The 21316-nt window shown below is 40.3% G+C and overlaps 1 protein-coding gene across 2 annotated transcripts in view; it reads left to right on the top strand.

Moving 5' to 3' along the window:
* Positions 1 to 21316, top strand: part of CDC42BPG (CDC42 binding protein kinase gamma) — an 82061-nt gene that overhangs the window by 44581 nt on the left and 16164 nt on the right. For both annotated transcript variants that reach the window (XM_053449415.1, XM_053449414.1), the window contains 19 exons: positions 340 to 419; positions 608 to 696; positions 948 to 1052; positions 3435 to 3532; positions 4634 to 4876; positions 8408 to 8518; positions 8635 to 8903; positions 9093 to 9198; positions 9532 to 9656; positions 10045 to 10159; positions 12923 to 13062; positions 13455 to 13543; positions 13873 to 13922; positions 15438 to 15512; positions 15784 to 15852; positions 17766 to 17871; positions 17962 to 18095; positions 18346 to 18473; positions 19061 to 19142. In XM_053449415.1, coding sequence (XP_053305390.1) covers positions 340 to 419; positions 608 to 696; positions 948 to 1052; positions 3435 to 3532; positions 4634 to 4876; positions 8408 to 8518; positions 8635 to 8903; positions 9093 to 9198; positions 9532 to 9656; positions 10045 to 10159; positions 12923 to 13062; positions 13455 to 13543; positions 13873 to 13922; positions 15438 to 15512; positions 15784 to 15852; positions 17766 to 17871; positions 17962 to 18095; positions 18346 to 18473; positions 19061 to 19142 — 2214 coding nt within the window. The remainder of the gene's footprint in view (positions 1 to 339; positions 420 to 607; positions 697 to 947; positions 1053 to 3434; positions 3533 to 4633; positions 4877 to 8407; positions 8519 to 8634; positions 8904 to 9092; positions 9199 to 9531; positions 9657 to 10044; positions 10160 to 12922; positions 13063 to 13454; positions 13544 to 13872; positions 13923 to 15437; positions 15513 to 15783; positions 15853 to 17765; positions 17872 to 17961; positions 18096 to 18345; positions 18474 to 19060; positions 19143 to 21316) is intronic.

Here is a 21316-nt window from a genome sequence, read left to right as displayed (position 1 = left end):
TATTCAACAAAAATAAAGCCAAAATGGAGAAACCATGTGTGAAAAATAAGTACCCCTTATGATTCAATAGCTTGTAGAATCACTTTTAGCAGCAACAACTTAAAGTAATTGTTCTCTGTAAGACTTTGTCTCTCACATCACTGTGGAGGAATTTTGGCCTTACACTAGCTTACACTAAGCATGGATTAGTGGACAGGTAGTCTAACATGAAAAACACTCCAATAAGTAAAAAGCTAATAGAAAAAATAGCCACAAGTTAATCTCTTTGTGTCTTTTGTACATTTATATAAAATATCCTTGCTAGACTGAATCTTGATTAGTGTTTGATTATCTTTTCAGGCAACATTACCGCCAAACAATCTCAATGGATTTGCTGCACACCTTCTACCTTTTGTTGGATTTACGTTTACCTCAGACTGGTAGGAGTATTTAAATATAAATATTTTGGTTGCTAATCATACTAGAATCCCTTTTGCTGGAAGAGGATTTTATAAATCTATGATGAAATGGGTGCAGAACAGTTGATATGTGTGTTTAATACCCAAAATAAACAAATTATTTCTACTGACACTGCCCAACTTTTAGCTTATTTGTATTGTACCTTTAGTTCCTTGTCTGATAGAGGTTCCCTGATAAATTGTCTGGTCAACAATGGCATGGAAGCAAAGCTTGGACATGGGAAAGAACAGCAACCAGGTACTTTGTGGATTTTGTTTGTGTACATCCATTACAACTGTGTGGGTAATGTGAGCTAAACTAAATCTAGCAAATGAGCAAGTGGATATGGCTAAAATTTAGGCACTCTTACTTGCCTTGCAGGGGAGTTTGCTTTTTGAGAAATATGGCCCTGTGGGTGTGTATCCACATGTTTGCTGATTTGAGTCACTAGTGTGTTCACTGTTGGTGTGTTTTATATATCTATAATTTTGTTTTATATTGCTGGATAGATTCCTTGCAGAAGCCTCTGATTTCCAGTTCTGAAATCCCAGCCAAGGACTATGAAATCAGGAGCCTTAAGACAGAGATGGAAATCCTACAGAAGAAACTAGCAGGTGGGGCATCTCCTCAGAAATATCAGTATATGACTTTCAGCCTGCAGAGTTTCTAATATAAAGTGATATCCGTGTCATGTCTAAATGGCTAAATTACTTAAGTAACTCAATTAAATATTAACTTTCCAGACCATGTGCTTTTCTGATAGCTTTATGAAGTGGCATGGCATAACTGTTTTAAGGGGCTGTGTTCTTATTTTTTGTAGGGCTGCTTGTCTCCTCTTACACCTATATCTCTGCAACTGATGTTGGTGTTGTTATATCGTCACCTCTGGTCAAACAGGGAGCATGGAGCTCTGTGGCCATGATGTCATGTTATGCCTGACTTTTTTTTTAATTGGGTAGTAGGAGGCCGTATCAGCACAGATTACCATTCACCCATGCTAGACCACCAGTTTCCAATTGGTAATTGACAGCCAAGCATAGTCACAGCTACACCTCTCCACATCCTGTAGTTACACCAGTGGCTGTTGTTTTATTGAATTACCGTATTTGCTCGATTATAAGACGAGGTTTTTTCCAGAGCAAATGCTCTGAAAAATACCCCTCGTCTTATAATCAGGGTCGTCTTATAATCAGACCTCAAATAGGTCTGATTATGAGACTAAGATCCAGATCCCCCGCAGCGATGCAGAGGACCTGGATCCTCCTGTGTTAACCCCCCCCCAACTTACCGGTGTTTCTGAGTCCCCGGTGCTTAGTCCGGGCTGCGTGTTAATCGCGTAGAGCTCTACACGCTTCCCGGACTAAGCACTGGGGACCCAGATGCAGGGGACCTGGATCCTCCTGTGTTAACCCCCGACCCAACTTACCGGTGCATCTGAGTCCCCGGTGCTTAGTCCGGGCTGCGTGTAGAGCTCTACGCGATATAATCGCGTAGAGCTCTACACGATACAATCGCGTAGCGCTCTACACGCTGCCCGGACTAAGCACTGGGGACTCAGAAGCACCGGTAAGCTGGAGGGGGGGGGATAACACAGGAGGATGCAGGGGACCTGCATCCTCCTGTGTTATGCCCCCTCCAACTTACCGGTGCTTCTGAGTCCCCGGTGCTTAGTCCGGGCAGCGTGTAGAGCTCTACGCGATTCGCGTGGAGCTCCACATGCTGTCCGGACTAAGCACCTGGGGCTCAGATGCAGGGGACCTGGACCCTCCTGTGTTATGCGCCCCCCCCCAAGCACCGGTAAGTTTGGAGGAGGGAGGGGGAGTGTTAAATGGGGGGTGTAAGGCATTTCTGGAGGCAGAGCGCTCTGTGAAATGCCTTTTAACCCCTTTAATGCCACTCTGCCTCCTGAAATGCCTTAAACCTCCCTATATGCCACTCTTCCCCATAATATGCCTTTTAACCCCTAAGTGCCAGAGTGGCATATAGGGTTAAAATGCATATCATGGGGCACAGTGGCATATAGGGTTAAAAGGCATATCATGGGTCACTGTGGCATTTAGAGGGTTAAAAGGCATATCATGGGGCACAGTGGCACATGAGGCACTTCTGGGGCAGATGTGCATAACTGGGGGGCAGGTTGAAAAATAGAAGGAAATAAAACCAAAATATTTTTCTCAAGCATACCTTTTATTAAAAAAAGTGTTTAAATGAATTAACATTTACTGGTAAAACTTTTTTCCTATAGGGTCGTCTTTTTTCTTTTTTTCTTTTTTTCCTAAATTAAAATTAAGATTTGGGGGGTCGTCTTATAATCAGGGTCGTCTTATAATCGAGCAAATACGGTAATTGGGAGTTCATATTAAACCTGTATTTTTAAATCACTTCAACTGGAAATCTATTCACTCATCTTCTCCCTGAGTGAAACACGTGTTTTTTTCTTAACCTTTTTCCAACCAAGCACTTGTGCTTGCCAATTTCCCCTTAATGCTACCCCAGTATACAAGCATAACTTTCATAGTATAACTGTACTGCCAGATAACCTCTACATGTCAGCAGGACATTTCACAGTTTGAGAATCACTTATTAATACTTCTCTCTGCTGTTAGAATCTTGTGCTCTTGCAGATATATTTTTATGTATTGTATATTCTGATTGGACTACCTTTTTCCTTTTTTTTAATTTAAAGTGTTAAATATGCCCACAGGTGCTTTTTTACATTTAGTTGTTACCTCTGGGCACGCACATTGTTGTTTTGCATTTTCTGTAACACTGCTTTTTGTTAGCTCAGATCTGTCTATGCAATATTTATTTGACTGAAGTAAAGAAGGCAAATTCCTCTTTGTCCTGCATGAATGAGAATTAACATGTGTTGAGTCACTGGTGTAGTTGCAGCAGATATGGGCTGAATACAACCTGTGCCTGCAGCAAACCATTCATCTGGTCTGCCAAGTACAATAGGGGGGAATTAAATTGAATTATCCCGTTTGTTTTCACAGAACGGGACACAGAGCAGGATGTCACATCAGGAGCCCAAATACAATCCCTACAGAAACAGATCACGTCCCTCAAACAAGAGAAAGATGCATGTACCAAAGTATGAGAACACTGCTTTGAATCTTATAAACCAGCACCTATATTTCAAAATAACTTGCTTTTCATTGCTTCTTTTAAGATGAGAGATTGATGCATGCATACACGCCTGTATAAAACCATATAGTGCAATTCTAATTTTGTCTACTCGTATCATAGGCATTTTAACAAATAAGGTAAAAATAAAAATTACTGCAGGGAAATCCAGTGGAAGATTTGTATCTGTTGCCTCTGCAAGTATTTTAGGGGTTTCCAGAGAGTAATTAATAAAAATGTTTGTATTATACTATGATAATGGTCCCTAAACCAGTTCAGTTGACCAAAATACCGTCGAATATATTAATGTAATGAATTTTAAAAAAACAACATGCATAGGTTTTGATTTTTGGAAATTATGGACACAAAATGGAATATGCCTGTTCCCTTTTTCCAAACTAGAAATACTCACATGTTTTGTGACACCTATGTCTCATTTAAGACTGTTTAGCAGCTCACCAGCTCAAAATATATTTTTGAAAAAAAAGATAAGCCAGGGTATTTCACTAGGAGCATCTGGACACTTATCATGCAACCAGTTGGTCACCAGTCCCTGGCAAAGGGAGCCATAACATTCATTTGTTGCTTTCTTCACCAAGCATTTGTTTGCTTCTTAGGATTGCTTGCACCAATTACATGCAACTGCAGAGAAACCCACCAAAATGTATCTTTGTGAATTGTGGGTGTAGGGTATTTTTTTTAATTTTTATTTGTGATTTATTTTATTGATTTCATTTGCAGGTGGGAAGATGAGGGTGACTGCGCTATAATGTCTGATCCCCTGTATGACAGCAAGGATCAGATCATTATTTCAGTGTGCCAGCCAGCTGCTATGACTATAGATTACTTTTTGTAACTTTTATTTTTTTAATCACTGCTTCCTTCATGGTTTCATGCCAGAAATGCAGGTTTTTTGGGCACCTGTTTCCGTTACAATATAGAATGTCAAAAGTGGCTAAAATTTGTTTCACCTGATGAAAATGTTGCAGTTTTATATTAGGTGATAAATGCAATGTAAGTTTGGATCAACACAGGAGATCTGCGTTATGTTTTGCTTCATTTCTTCCAGGAACTGTCTGAGGCACTGGAAAAGTTCAAGTTGCAGAGTGAGGATCTGAGACTGGCGCTGAAGAAGCAAAGAGAGGTGCAAGAAGAGCTGCGTGATATAGAAGGAAAGTGTGAAGGGATAAGTGCACAGTCTGGACGCCTATCACGCAGATTAAAGGACAAGGAGGAAGAGGTGGAGGCAGCAACAGAGAGAGTGAGGATCCTGCGGAGAGATCTCCATAAAGCAGAAGCAAGTAGAAGGGAGGTAAGAAACAATACAATGAGAAAAAATACAATAAAAAGGACGGGCAACCCAAAGACAAAGCTGCCATAAGACAGTTGCAGTGTGTTGCTTTAGTTAGTAATTTTATTAGCGGTAAATCTCAAGCGCAAAACTATATATAATATACCAGCATAACTTAGTAGACTGCTTTTAACCACATAGTAGACCACTTTTGCACCACAAATTAAAACATAATATAGACAATGAAGTCATTGTGCATGTTATACAAATTTGTCAAAATTGTCAGTCGGTGTAGATTCTTATAGGGACACCTCCTGGCAGAAATACTTGTCAGAATGGCATTGGTAATGTAATGGATCTTAGTACCCCAAATGGGTGTATCCGCTAAAGTGGGCTTACTCCGCTACTCCAACCGCTGAACTTCTTGCTTATTATTGGCCACCCTACCGTCAACCTCTCAACACACTGGTATTTTAAACAATAGAATAAAATTTACATACAATAGTAACAACAAAACACACATAATTCTCAATCAGGCCCTCTTTTGCACACGGCTCAGTAATAGCACTCAGCCCATCTCAGCCCAGTAGGGGGTCACTATTGTAGTCTGTGGGGAAGATGGTAAACACGGCAGTTCCCTGACTTCTGTCTGAAACTGGCCGGATATCAGATCTTGGTGCAAATACTGGCCATAGGGGTCCCGACCCAATGGAAAATAACAAAACACACATAAAACCCCCTGCCAAAATGCAAAATCTGTGTCTAAGCTCCACAGTTTTTAGATTATTTGGTAATTGGGGAAACATGACACTCTGTACTTCCTCAAAAACAGTCCCTCAAGCCCCTCCAGGAGACCAGGGCACAGAGGCCTCTGTGACAGTATGTATTCGTGGTGGTCTCTAACTATAGAGCAATTTAAGTGGCTTCCTCTGCCCTGGGTATTTGGGACAATAGGGGGAAAGGGAGGATGCATAAATAAAATTGCATACGCACTGGTTGCACAAAACAAAGTATATCCAGGATTACTATAATAACAGTAAAATAAACAAAACTGAAAGTACTCTTTTCTAAGGGACCTTTTGGAGATATAAATCACATATATCTACGTATCTACCTCTTGCAACAAAAAATATAATTGTATGGACAGTCTCTCCCCTACTAGACTAACAAATGTGTTCCCAGATTTACTCCACAGAATGCATATAGACATAGTAACATAGAATTGTTATTGGGTTGAAAAAAAACATAAGTCCATCAAAGCAACCTTGTGGTTGATCAAGAAGGCAAAAACCCCACATTGAAGCGATTCCAATTGTGCCTCAAAAAGGGACCAAAGTCTGAACAGATGACCTCTTGTTCTTTGCGCAGTCCTACTGAAGAACAGGTTATCAGAGTGCGCATTTGATTGTCTCCACATGTATTCGGATAATTAAGTCATATCCCCTCTAAGATGCCTTTTGTCTAATGTAAACAAATTAAGCTTTGCTAGCCTTTCTTCATAATAGGAGAAATATTATTTATTATTATTATTCATTGTTTTATAAAGCGCCATTGAATTCTGTAGGGCTGTACAGTTGGGTTTGCACATTTATTTATTTTCCCTAAATGCATAACCTTGCTTTTGCTAACATTAAAACGTACCTGCCAGTTGGTTGCCCAGTGCTCCAATTTGACAAAATTTCCTTGCAAGGAAGTAATGTCTAGTTCAGACTATATCACCTTAACTAATTTTATGTATCTGCAAACACTGAAAATTTCCCATTAACATGACAATGCTGTTCCTCAAAGTAGCAGACACCTATCAAACCCATTTTCAGTATACATAACTTTTAGTTGCAAGTGAATTACCATGCTTCTAGCCTACTAGATACTGTACTACAGTGAAGGAAAACTGACAAAGACATGATCAGTCTATAATTTTAATGGTTGGTTTATTTGAACAGTGAGAGACAGAATAGCAACAAAACAATACAGAATAATGCATTTCAAATAAGTTCTAAATTGGTTTGCATTTTACTCAAAGAAATACGTATTTGACCCCTCTGCAAAACATGACTTAGTACTGCGTGGCAAAACCCTTGTTGGCAATGACAGAGGTCAGACATTTCTTGTAGTTGGCCACCAGGTTTGCACACATCTCAGGAGGGATTTTGTCCCACTCCTCTTTGCAGATCCTCTCCAAGTCATTAAGGTTTCCAGGATGACCTTCAGCTCCCTCCACATATTTTTTTTTGGGATTAAGGTCTGGAGACTGGCTAGGCCACCCCAGGACCTTAATGTGCAGCTTCTTGAGCCACTCCTTTGTTGCCTTGGCTGTGTGTTTTAGGTCATTGTAATGCTGGAAAAACCATCCACGACCCATTTTCAATGCCCTGGCTGAGGGAAGGAGGTTCTCACCCAATATTTGATGGTACATGGCCCCATCCATCATCCCTTTGATACAGTGAGGTTGTCCTGTCCCCTTAGCAGCAAAACACCCCCAAAGCATAATGTTTCCACCTCCATGTTTGACGGTGGGATGGTGTTCCTCCTCCTCCTCCAAACACGTTGAGTTGATGCCAAATAGCATTTTGGTCTCATCTGACCACAACACTTTCACCCAGTTCTCCTCTGAATCATTCAGATGTTCAATTGCAAACTTCAGATGGGCCTGTACATGTGCTTTCTTGAGCAAGGGGACCTTGCAGGCACGGCAGGATTTCAGTCCTTCACGGAGTAGTGTGTTACCAATTGTTTTCTTGGTGATTATGGTCCCAGCTGTCTTGAGATCATTGACAAAATCCCCCCATGTTGTTCTGAGCTGATTCCTCACCGTTCTCATGATCATTGAAACTCCACGAGGTGAGATTTTGCATGGCGCCCCAGACCAAGGGACATTGACAGTTATTTTGTGTTTCTTCCATTTGTGAATAATCGCACCAACTGTTTGTCACCTTCTCACCAAGTTGCTTGGCAATGGTCTTGTAGCTCATTCCAGCCTTGTGTAGGTCTACAATCTTGTTCCTGATAACCTTGGACAGCTCTTTGGTCTTGGCCATGGTGGAGAGTTTGGAATCTGATTGATTGCTACTTTGGACGGGTGTCTTTTATACAGGTAACAAGCTGAGGTTAGGAGCACTCCCTTTAAGAGAGTGGTCCTAATGTCACCTCGTTACCTGTATACAAGACACCTGGGGGCCAGACATCTTGCTGATTGATAGAGCATTAAATACTTATTTCACTGAGTAAAATGCAAATCAATGTATAACTTAATGCGTTATTCTGGATTTTTTTTGGTTATTCTGTCTCTCACTGTTCAAATAAACCTACCATTAAGATTATAGACTGATCATTTCTTTGTCAGTGGGCAAACATGCCAAATCAGCAGGGGGTCAAATAATGTTTTCCTTCACTGTACATGGTACTGTCATAATTATTCTTGCAAAACACTTGAAAAGTAGAGGGGTACCTTTTCCAGAAGAGTCAAGTTGTATGTAACAAGTTTGCATATGTTGCAGCCCATGCAATGACTGGGGAGTTAAAAGAACAATATCATTATTTTCTTAAACTTAGACTGAATCAAAAATTGAAGATCTGAAGGTAGAACTGGAAAGACAGAGGAAGTTAAGAGAGAGAAGTGAGGCACTGGCAGCACAGGCTGTAGAGGATCTGGAGAAGCTAAAGGTAATGTGCACTAGATCAATTTAACTCTACAGAAGGAAAGATAAAAGGTTTGTCTATAAGATGACTTCATCGTTTTACCTTACATTGCCTGATGGCTCTAATCATTTACCCTTTAGTCCCAGCAAAGTGTGACCTCTCCTTTGGTCAGGGGCTCATTTCATGCATCTGAGATGATTGAGTTGAGGATGGAACTTGAGATAAAGATCCAACAGCTGGAGGAGGAGCTTTCACATTTGAGGGAAGAGCTTGCGCAACGTGAAGCAGAGCACGCGGGTGAGACAAAATTGCTCCGAAGGGAGCTTGGAGAAAGAGAGGCTGAGCTTATATCATTGAAACATGAGATAGAAGGCATGCAAGACAGCCTTGGGAAAAGAAGAACTGACAGGTAACCATGAATAATTCTGTTCATAGTTTGTCTTATCCTGGAGTTTTTTTATGTATACATTTTGAAATATTCTGTTATGTAATTCCTTTATGTTATCACCCCTATGTACACTCTCTTTCCTCATATATCTTTCTTCTGTCTCCCATGAATTGATATTTTCCCCTTACTCTTTGTCTTCTGATCATGCAGTGCTCGGGCACAGGAGGAGGAGCTTGAGCAGGTATTAAAGACCAACGAACGAGAGAAACATCTGCTGAAGGAAGAAATAAAGACACTTAAGGAAGATCTGGAGAAGGTGAAAATGTTCTGTACAATCTTAAATTGTCACAATGACAACTCCATACTCTGGTAACTGATTGCAGTGTGTAGACATGTTTCCTAGGTATCTTTGGTTCATTCAATACAGCCATCATCAACTTTTTTTTAATCATTTAGGTGTAAATATGCTTAATTTCTTACCAGTTCTGTAGATTCGGCAAGACTGGGTTTAAATCTTCAGTTTTGAACCATAGTTACATTAAACAGTGACATTTAGGGAAGCAATTGCCTAGGGTTGTTCATAATTCTGTATGGAGAAGTGCAAAGTTTGTAAATGAAAGCTTCATGGTGCTTACGTAAACTCCAACAGATGCATTTAGGATCAGAAAAGTTGACTATTGCAAACAAGCGTTTGGAAGATGAGGTCCACTTATTGGAAGACAAGATGGAATCATTAGCCAATTGGGAGGCTCAAATTACAGATATACTACAGTGGTGAGCAATATATTGTAGTTGTTTCCTCTCCTGTTACTTCTCTCTTTATCAGCAATGGGTACTATTGTTGATTTTAAACATACAACTTTAATTTAAATGCGTGAAGGTTTAGCATGGTTGGGGTCTGAAAAAAAGTTTTAATTATTGGGAGATTTATTTTATAGTGCATTGTTAATAAGTTGCAAATTAATTTACTTCTACTTAGAATTTAGTGATTTTTTTTTTCCCCACCACAAGTGCAAATCTTTGTACATCACCGCCGTCTTGCTTTTTTTTTTTTTTATTCTTCTAGATTGCAGGCAACATTGTAAGGTTGCAGAGAGAACTTCTTTAGGGTGATCAACATTTCCACCTATTTCGACCCCTTTCTTTGTTTCTTTCTTGCCAGGGTGAACGATGAGAAGCAGTCTCGGTTTTACCTCCAGGCTTTGTCGGTTAAGATGACAGAAGAGCTAGAAACCTTGAAGAATTCAGGAAACCAAACGCCATCCAACAAGACTGGGGTGAGCCATATTTTGTACCATGCAGATGAAAATAAATGTCCTGCTCAACTAGTTGGCAGAGAGCAAAGTAGAGGGGTATCTTTACTGGGAACAAATGGTTGTGGGTTTTCTTGATAGAATTTGACACATCCTTGCATTGCATTAAAACCCCTACAAGTTTGCTCTTAGTAGTGTGCACATTCTCAGATTAGGCATTTTTGGTTTATCTGCCTAATGGTATACTCTAAATTCAGCATCTCTATTTAATGACCTGGACTAATGTGAATGGTACTTTTTTCCTTAAATACGATATTAAAGGGATATATACTATTTAGCACAGGGGTAGGGAGACATAGCAGGGGGGTTGCAGTGAAATTCTAATTCATTTGAATTTCTGGAAGCAAGTTACATCGTTACATAGTTCATAAGGTTGAAAAAAGACCTAAGTCCGTCAAGTTCAACCCATCTACCTAACCTTCCAATTCTTGATCAAAAAGAAGGCAACCCCCCTCCCCCTAATTAAGCTACTAAGAATTCTGCCATCAAGGAAAAAAAATCCTTCTTGGCTCCAAAAGGCAATCGGATTTCTCCTTGGATCAAGAAGATCTAAAATATTAATGTTATTCTATTTATAACCCTGTATGTCATGCCTTACTGAAAGAAATATTTTATAACACCACCTCCCTTGTCCTTACTGTAAAGAATACCTTACTTTGTCGTCTATGAAATCTGCGCTCTTCCAGTCTCAGAGGGTGACCTCTTGTTCTTTGTATATTTCTGTTAATGAACAGGTCACTGAAGAGCTCGTTATATTGGCCCTGCATATATTTATATAATGTTATCATATCCCCTCTGAGACGCCGTTTTTCTAGTGTATATAATTTTAACTTTTTTAGTCTCTCTTCATAACTAGTATCTCCCAATCCCTTTATTTATTTCGTAGCAGGGGTCGCGACTGCGACCGGGCCCTGGAGTTCTGCCACTCAAGGGGGCCCAAGCAGGGCCGGACTGGCCCACCGGGATACTGGGAAATTTCCCGGTGGGCCCGTAGATTCGGCCGGCAGAGCAGGATTTGAAACCGCCTCCGGCGCCAGGGGCGGGCTGGGCAGGGGGACAATTGCCCCCCAGGCTGCCCGAAATCTAATCTAAGCGGCCGCTGGGTGCTGATGCGGCCGGCCGGCGCTACTATAATACTTGTTTTTTTAATTTAATATGGTAAACTGGTCCGGCTTGCCATATTAAATTTTAAAAATGTATTAAAGCAGCGCCGGCCGGCCGCATCAGCACCCAGCAGCCGTGTGTGATGGCCGCCTAGTGATGGGAGCAGCGTGAAGGGTGAAAGCTCTGCCCCCCTCGCACGGACCTTTCACCCCTCACGCTGCTCCCATCACTATGCGGCCATCAGATTGCTGGGAACGTAATCTAAACGGCCGCTGGGTGTTGATGCTGCCTGCCGGTTCTGCTTTAATACTTTTATTTTTTTACTTTATATGGCAAGCCGATCCAGCTTGCCATATTACATTAAAAAAAAAGTGTTAAAGTAGCTCCGGCCGGCGGCATCAGCACCCAGCGGCCGTTTAGATTACATTCCCAGCAATCTGATGGCCGCATAGTGATGGGAGCAGCGTGAGGGGTGAAAGCTCCGCCTCCTCGCACCAGAGTGGCATATAGGAGGGTATAACGCATATCGGGGAGGCAGAGTGGCATATAGGGGGGCATAAGGCTTTTCTGGAGGCAGAGTGCCCCATGATATGCCTTTTAACCCCCTTTATGCCACTCTGCCTCCAGAAATGCCTTTTAACCCCTATATACCACTCTGCCGCTATAAATGCCTTTTAACCACTATATACCACTCTGTCGCTATAAATGCCTTTTAACCCCCTATATGCCACTCTGCCTCCAGAAATGCCTTATACCCCTTTATATGCCACTCTGTCCCATTATATGCCTTTTAACCAGAGTGGCGTATAGGGGTATAAGGCATTTCTGGAGGCAGAGAGGCATATAGGGGGTTAAAAGGCATATCAGGGGGCAGAGTGGCAAGCCTGGGGCAGATGTGCATAACTGGGGGGGGTCAGGTTGGCGAATAAAAGGAAAAAAAAATGTAGATAGAAGGGGGTAGGGATAGGGTAGATAGCCTGAGAAGGGGGGAGAGGGGGTAGATGGTGTTAGAGGAGGGTAGATTGGGTTGGGGGGGGCCTTAACAGATTCTCGCACCGGGGCCCTGAGGCTTCTAGTTACGCCCCTTTTTCGTAGCCCTCCTTTTGTACTTTTTCTAATTCCGTAATGTCCTTTTAAGGACGGGTGCCCATAATTGTACCGCATATTCAAGATAATATCCTCCTCCCATGAATCAATACCTCTTTTTATGCATGCATGCATAAGTCCTTCTCATTGGTAGTTTCCCCCAAGGATTCCATTTAAAGAATAGGTTGCATTTTTATTATTTTTACAATAATGCATGGTAATGCACTTTGCATTTCTCTTTATCGAACCTCATCTGCCACTTGCACGCCCAGTCCCTAACTCTGTCTAAAAAATGGCTCTCAATGCAGCTTGGGAGACCATTTATAAATAAATTAAAAAGAAGAGGACCGAGGACAGACCCCTGAGGCACTCCACTTAATACCTGTGTACAGTCTGAGAAACATCCATTCACAACAACTCTCTGCATTCTATCTTTTAGCCAATTTCCGAGTTTGTTGAGTTTAACAAGTGTGGCAGTGATATTTCTCTTCGTAATGGACCTCTCTTTTCCCATTATACTTGATATTCTTTCTTCAGGAAAACCAGTGGAAAGCCCGCAGGCTACAGAAACTTGAGGCCTCAGCCAGACTTGAGCTTCAGTCTGCTTTGGAGGCAGAGATCCGAGCCAAACAAAGCATCCAGGAAGAACTAAATCAACTTAAATCTGATTTTGAGAGGTGCTGAAATTTGATAAATTATTGTAGAGAACAACTAATTCCAGTTCCCCACTTTATTTACTGAATAGTATGAGATACTAAAATGTGTTTGGGACTAACCAAACTAAACTTGTAACCACCATGTCTTAATTTTGTAGGCAAACATATGGAAATATTGAAGTGTTATAGTTAACTATAAGGCCAACATTTGGATTTAATACATCACTGGATACATTTAAGAACTTTAATACTCACCAGTACCATTAAGCAAATCTTAAGTGTTGTGGAACAGTTGCCCTTTACAATAATGTTGCTTAATAGAGTAATTTATTTCAAGGTGTTTATTAAGGTAAACATACATCTATGATCTGTAGAGACAGTCAACATATTAATTATCTTTGTTTTGAAAACAGAAAGCTCCAGGAGGCAGATGAACAAAATCAGACATTACGCACTGAGCTGGATAAATTACGAGAGGAAACAAAGTCAAAGGTGACATCAGGTAACAAGGGAGTCATATTTTTTGCTGTTGCAAATGTTTTAATGATGCATATTTTGAAAAAGGTAGCTTAAACCCATGGGAACATTGGTGTCCATTCTGTCAGGCCCTCTAACAGAAGCAATGTAACAGCCCTCAAATATTTGCATTGACAAGATGATTTCAGAATTGTGAAACCATTAAATGCCACAATAATACAGTAACCTGGAATTCAGTACTATACAAACCCATAATATACTCGCTTTTGTATTGCTTTATCAAATTTCCCTGGTTCCTTGGGCATTCGTTCCCTGTTTTTGCTTGAAAATAATTACATTGTATTGTCTTTTCAGAAACGAAGTCACAGAGGTCTCTAATTCCTTTCCTGTCCTTCCGCTCTGAGGTAACATTAGCCCCTATAATCTTGTATATGTGGCACTGTAAGATGGTGATGACTTTATTATGGTATTGAGGTTTACATGTTTGTTGGTAACTAAGTTCTGTTAAGATGTACGGTAAGGTCCCAGTCGCTCAGTGCTCTGATTTTAAGAATTTGGGCCAGAATTATAAGCTTCATTAACCCCTTAGTGACAAGACTGTTTCTTACTCGTAGTACATTTTGGGACAATGGCTCTTTTAACATTTTCACTGTTGCTGTTTAGCTGTGATTTAGTTGGGACACCACGTAATGCCACCCCACTTGGAGTAAAAACAGCCCTTCAGACAGTCCTTATCCCCTGTACTTCTCAGCATTGAGGAATTCTGGCCAAATCCCCAACTCCATCTGCAGCCCCAAACATCCAAGGAACCTCCACCATGCTTCACCTTTGCCCGCAAACACTCATTCTTGGCTTGGTTTGGTTTCCATGAAGGAGGTATGGCTTTTTGGCCACAAATCTTCCATGAAGACCACTCTGCCCATTTCCTTGTGCTTCTTCAAAAGAGCTTGGACAGAACAATTGGAAATCGGGGTCTGCCTTGAAATTTCTGCCTGGGAGAGACCTTGCCGATTGTTGTATTGTTGCTGTGCTCAGTTTTGCCATGGTGTATGCCTTTTGACATTAAACTGTCCTCAGCAACCTCCCCTTGTTAGCGAGTTTGGCTACTACTCTTATCCAGCTATTTCTGTTCCAGTAAATGATTATGTTTCAACCTACATATTAAATTGTGTAGCACCTGTTTGATATACTTGTTTAATCATTGTCCTACCTATATGCCTGCAAAATCCGTGACTGTGCAAATGTACCTAGAAGAATTGATGCTTTTTTTGAAGGCACACCAAATATTGCTTTGATTTAGATTTTTCTTATGTTTACTTAGTTTGCATTTTGTTAGCTGATGAAAATAAATAACCAACATCTCTATTTTTGAAAGCATTCTTACTTTACAGCAGTTTTTCACACTAAAACACTAAAAACCACAAACTTTTGCATAGTACTGTATATGTGTGTGTTTGTGTAAATATATATATATAAAGTTAAATATACTTTTTGTATTAGCTCCCATTTATAGCAGCTGTGTATCCTTTATATACCTCTAAAACTGTATACCCATAAACTGTTTATATTTTATTCATTAAAAAGAATGTATTCATGATATGAAAATGGTTTAAAAAAATAAGCCCTACTAAGTCCCCAAAAAATAAATATATAAGTGTAGGTTCACTAAATGAGAAAGAGGGAAATAACGGTTGAAGAAAGACAGACCTAAAAAATACTCAGGTCTTGTATGGTACAATTACCCTGGTCTTTAGGAAGTTAATTCTGGATCTTTTCTCTGCTCTTTTATGGGAAGTCAGTGTTGTCCCTCTAAGTGTACATAGGTTGGGCTGTGTTCCTCACCTTACCTGTTAAGGTTAACTTTAACCTCAAAATACCTTTTGTTTTTTTTTTTTTTGTTTTTTTTTTTTTTTTTAAAGAAAGATTTGGTTAGTCAAGAAATTTCCGACCAGACACAGAGCAATGTAATCATGAGACGTGATGACGGAACAGATGTGAGTATGCCTGCACAGCTAATGTCACTCGCTATACTATAAATATTCCACTCTCATCTGTTAATCGTGGTGCTGGATTTATTTACTATATAATGCTAATGATATTGAGTATCTATACATTAATAATGAGCTGACTGTATCTTTATAATGATGATTAGTAGCTGTGCGATGATAATGGACATGTCTTGTGTGATAAACATACTGCCCATAAAATAACACAGATAGCAATGTTTTTGCTGTATTTCAAAAGTACACCTATCTTTCTGTTTAGTCTATCAAAAATAAAGCAAATCGGAGATCGGCTGGAATTATAGAATATGCAGAACAGGCGACTAATAAGGTACACACACCAAAATAATATATATTTTGGTTTTTTTTTTCATCTAGATATATTTTGGCAGTGCAATATATATTTTGGCCAGCTAAAACAAAATGCAACATTATTACTGCACATACATACAGTATTTGCTTGATTTTCCCCCAAAAAATCTAAAATAACAAATTTGTCTTTTAATCGTGGTTGTCTCACCCTAACAGACGCTTTCATGCTCTCTCATTCACTCTCTCATTCTCTGATTTACTCTCATTCAGACTCTCTCATGGTCTCTCTCACAATGTCTCCCTACCTTCTCTACTGACCACTTCCTTGCTACTGTCTCTTTTTCCACAGCTCTGCTGCTTCCTTTGCCTTTTCGCGTTCTTTCTTCATCTCCTTCTACCCAGTATCAACTCCATTATCCAGGTATTCCGCAAAAAGGCAAAGTCTGTGCACACACACCCTCTCCACCGATTGGCCCTGTATTGCGCATCATGGCTCCGCCCTTTCATTGAGGTACTCCAAAAGGGCAAAATATTGCAGACAAATTTGTGGAGAAGGCGAGGTGCACAAAGCTTCTCTGGGAATCTGTCTGAAGTAGTCTTGCCTCTTGAAGTACTTTTTGTACTCCTGCTGAAGGGGACATACAAAGACATTTTGGACAACGCCATGCTTCCAACTTGTGGGAACAGTTTGGGGAAGACCCTCTTCTATTCCAGCATGACTGTGCCCTGGTGCACAAAGCAAGGTCTATAAAGGCATGGTTGGATACGTTTGGTGTGGAAGAACTTGACTGGCCTGCACAAAGCCCTGACCTCAACACCTCACAAATGCTCTACTCGAATGGGCAGAAATTCCTGCAGAAACACTCTAAAATCTTGTGGAAAGCCTTCCCAGAATAGTCGAAGGTGTTATAGCTGCAAAGGGGGGACCAACTACATATTAATGTATACGTATTTTTTTTATTTAGAATGTGATGTCCTAAAAGTCTCGGTTGGTGTAATGGTCAGGTGTCCCAATACTTTTGTCCATATAGTGCATGTTTATATTTATATAGTGTATGTTTATGAAATTCAACTTGTAAAGAAAAGAACACCCAACCTACAGTTAAATATGGCGTGGGGCTGCTTTGTTGCCTCTGTTACTGGGATTTAGGGAATCATGAAATCAGAGGATTATCAAGGCATTTTACAGAAAAATGTGCTACCCGGTGTCAGAAAACTTGGCCTGGGTTGAAGATCGTGGGATCTCCAGCAGGACAATGATCCAAAGCACACAAAGGTTTAAAAAATAGAATGCCCATTAATGAGTCCTAATCGCAATCCATTTGAAAAAACTTTGACCAAATTGCAATTGAATAATGGGAGAGACTGTCAGCAGAGAGATGCAAGAAGCTTATAGGTAGCTACAAGAAACGTTTGGAGGCTTTCATTGTTGCCAAGGGTTGTGTAACCAAATATTAGGGAAGGGTGCCTTTTAATGATGCCTTTTAATTTTATATTTCTTCTGTGAAATCACTACATCTGTTGGTCTGTTGGAAAGACATCTTTTTTTTATTTGTTTGTCTGTTACCTTTGTAATATCACAATATTTTAATGTGATGTCCACAGTAGGTATATTTCCGATTCTATGCACGCACCTAGTCAGCTTTATAGGGAGGTCTAACCAAGCAAGCACATGTCATTAAAGAAAAGTGTCACAATTTAAGACTGCAAATTCAATATATAATGATTTTGCTATAACTTAAAACTAATTATATAAAAATTGTATGTTTATACTTCTAGCTATAAGAATTATTATTTGGTGCTTGAATAGAAGTAGTTACTTTAATATATGTTCCTTGAACCTTTGGCAGTGGCGGAGGGTAGTTGCTACAATATTATTACTAGCTTTTTAAAATACCTTTAGATAGGATAACTTTTATTTTCTAATCACAGCCCAAACCGCATACATTCAAAGTAAAAACATTTACATCTCCAACTAAGTGTCTGCGATGTACTTCTGTTATGGTTGGACTGGTACGCCAAGGAGTCTGCTGTGAAGGTGAGAAAACGTATTCTTTCTTTTTGCGATGACGTGTTCTTGTTGAAAGGGCAAATAGCTTTACATTGTTTTTCTTTTTCCTTTTCCCAGTGTGTGGGTACATGTGCCATGTGACCTGCTCTGAAGGTGTCACACTATGCCCATCACCTCCTAGTCAAATAAAGAGGATCCTTGGCATTGACCCAGTTACTGGCAGTGGCACCGCCCTGGAAGGATACTTATCGGTACTGATCACTTTTGCCTTTCTTTTCTATATAGCTCACTAAACACCTTGAAACAGGATTAATATAAATATACATACATATACATATACATATATATATATATATATATATATATATATATAAATAACATGCATGGCAAGTGTTTCTTGTGCATTCCCTATTTCTTCATGGGGCATCTTTTCTGGTAGATACCCTGTTTCTTCGTGAAATCTCTGTTTTCTGTGTGTTGATAACATTGTTGCATCCCTAGATACCCAAGCCTGCTGGAGTCAAGAAGGGGTGGCAACGAACCTATGTCATTCTAAGTGATTTCAAGATCCTTATATATGATGCCAGTTCTCAGAGTAGCACAACTATTATACAGGCTATAGATATGAGGTGAGAGACATGTCTAAGAGGATATTGTCAATATTTTAAAAATAAAACATCTGTGTTTGAATTTCATTTGTTAACGGAGGTCCAGATGCATATTTAGTTGAAAGCATCAGTCATACTGGGGAAAAATGCATGGCTGTTCCTTTTATTTTTATTGGTGTTGTGTTTCTGAAACAATTTGACTTACAGCCTTCTCTTTATAATTATACACTTAAACATTACTTTTGTAACGATAACCCTGGAAAGGTATATTGTGAAATTTGTAACACTACCAGTAATATGGTCCAGTATATAATCGCAACCACTTTAAAGTTACTCTGCATTGGACATGATAAAAAGAAGGAAGTTGAGATTGTATGGTAAACACCAGACATTTTTATTTAAAAAAAGCAAACAAAAAAGCCCACATAAATGTACATAGAATTGCCTTGCTGTATTAACATCTACGACTTCTGTTGCGGGGCTGTTCTACTTATCTACCACATTTTTAGGGAAGCAAGATTGATAAATCCAGTTAAACGTATACAAAATATTGGTGTCCAATGCCACTGTGACAAGTTTTTTTTTTTACTGTTTTTTTGTTTATCTAGGGATGAGAATTTCTCTGTTACTTCTGTCTTAGAATCTGATGTCATCCACGCTAATCCTGAAGACATTCCATGTATATTCCGGGTAAATCATGAAACGAATAGTTTTGCTTTTCATACTGAAACTGATATTTTCATGCCCCTAATCCTAGCAATGGTAATCCCACAGCAATAAAATGACCCCATAATATGTTTAATGTAAAACTACCATTTTTGAGGCTACCATGCAGATATCCTAATGTACATATACCGATCAGCGATAACATTATGACCACTGATAGGTGAAGTGAATATCACTGATAATCTTGTTATCATGGTGTGACGGAAACCCTCCATCACTGGGGCCACTGGAGAGGCCTGACAGCCAGCCTCCCCCTATTGACTTTGGGCCCTGATGTTGTTGTATAGACTTCTATGGCTACCCCAGCAGTATATCTCATCACTTGCTGAGGTGATTATCTCTGGCAGACAGCCAGGATTTGCAACCAGGGAGTGACCACCATTGTTGTCGTTCAACCACTACAGACATTTACTCCGGCCATCCCTGGAACTGGTTTTGGCCAGTAATAGATAGTAGAGGTTGGGACCCCTATTGTATTGTAAATCCCGTTACTGCACCTGTTGTCTCTGGGAGGCAGATTAAGGGGGTGGTTTGGATCCTGATATCTTGTTTTACGTTAATGGATGTTTTGCTGGATATATCCAACCATGTGTGTGAGAGATAAAGCAGTCTTCGTTTTGGTTATACTCTACACTGAGTCTCGGCTAGTGACTGGGAAACCGGGGAAAGTGTGTGAACAGAGGTCCATAGAAGGAAAAGTAGTGAACTGGTGGCAGGGTCATGGGAGTCAAAGGCTGGCCCATATGGTAAACTCCAACAGACAAGCTACTGTAGCTCAAATTTCTGGAAAAGTGAATGCTATTCCTGGTAGAAAAGTGTCAGAAAATGCAGCGCATCAAAGTGTGACCAGTCAAGGGTGCTCATGCTGACCCCTGTCCACTGCCGAAAGCACCTACAATAGGCACGTGAGCATAAGAAATGGACCACAGAGAAATGGAAGAAGGTGGCCTAGTCGCTTACCTGTAGAAAGGATATACAGATTTATATGAGCAATGATTTTTTTAACAGAATAGTTGTGAGAGAAAGTTCAAAACTTCCCTGTATGTGTTTTGTTCCGTTATTCAAGAAAAACTGAGAAATTCTGTGAAAAACCTAGCACTCCCCAGGAGCTCCAGAAGGTCATTTCCATTTAAGGATAAAAACAGCAGGATGTAGAATGTTCTGAAAGTAGAGTTGTGGTGGCTTCCAAAACTAGCTGTGGGACTACACTACTCACACAAATTTACATTTTAAGGCCCAAAATGAATAAGGTAGAAAAGGGTTTTTGAAAGTCTTTTGAATCATCCATGTTGTGTTTAACCCTGGTGTTACATCTTTTAAGTTGCAAGATCCAGATTCAGGAAGATCAAAACATACCAAGAAAGCAGATTCTGAAAAAAACATCTCTGTAGTGAAGATAACACACATATGAAGTTTCTCGATAATTTGTACAGATGATTGCAAAATCCTCAGCATGTAAAACCTTTGCACAGCATGCCCTTTGGATGGATATAATGTTTGGTTGGTAATGTCTCAAAAACATTTGTAAATTTGCTGTCCCCTCAAAATAACTCACAGCCATTAATGTCTAAACCTTGGCAACAAAAGCGGAAATGTCCAAATTGAGCCCAAAGTGTCAATATTTTGTGTGGCCACCATTATTTTCCAGCACTGCCTTAACCCTCTTGGGCATGGAGTTCACCAGAGCTTCACAGGTTGCCACTGGAGTCCTCTTCCACTCCTCCATGATGACATCACAGAGCTGGTGGATGTGAGAGACCTTGCGCTCCCCCACCTTGCGTTTGAGGATGGCCCACAGATGCACAATAGGGTTTAGGTCTGGAGACATGCTTGGTCAGTCCATCACCTTTACCCTCAGCAAGACAGTGGTCATCTTGGAGGTTTGGGTCTTTATCATGTTGGAATACTGCCCTGTGGCCCACTCTCCGAAAGGATGGGGATCATGCACTGCTTCAGTATGTCACAGTACATATTGGCATTCATGGTTTCCTCAATGAACTGTAGCTCCCCAGTGCCAGCAGCACTCATGCAGGCCCAGACCATGACACACCCACCACCATGCTTGACTGTAGGGAAGACACACTTGTCTTTGTTCTCCTCACCTGATTGCCACACACACTTGACACCATCTGAACCAA

Source organism: Spea bombifrons, chromosome 10 (genome assembly GCF_027358695.1).
Source record: "Spea bombifrons isolate aSpeBom1 chromosome 10, aSpeBom1.2.pri, whole genome shotgun sequence".
NCBI lineage: Eukaryota > Metazoa > Chordata > Amphibia > Anura > Pelobatidae > Spea > Spea bombifrons.
Note: the sequence above shows the minus strand (reverse complement) of the source record. Positions and strands in the feature narration are given on the sequence as shown.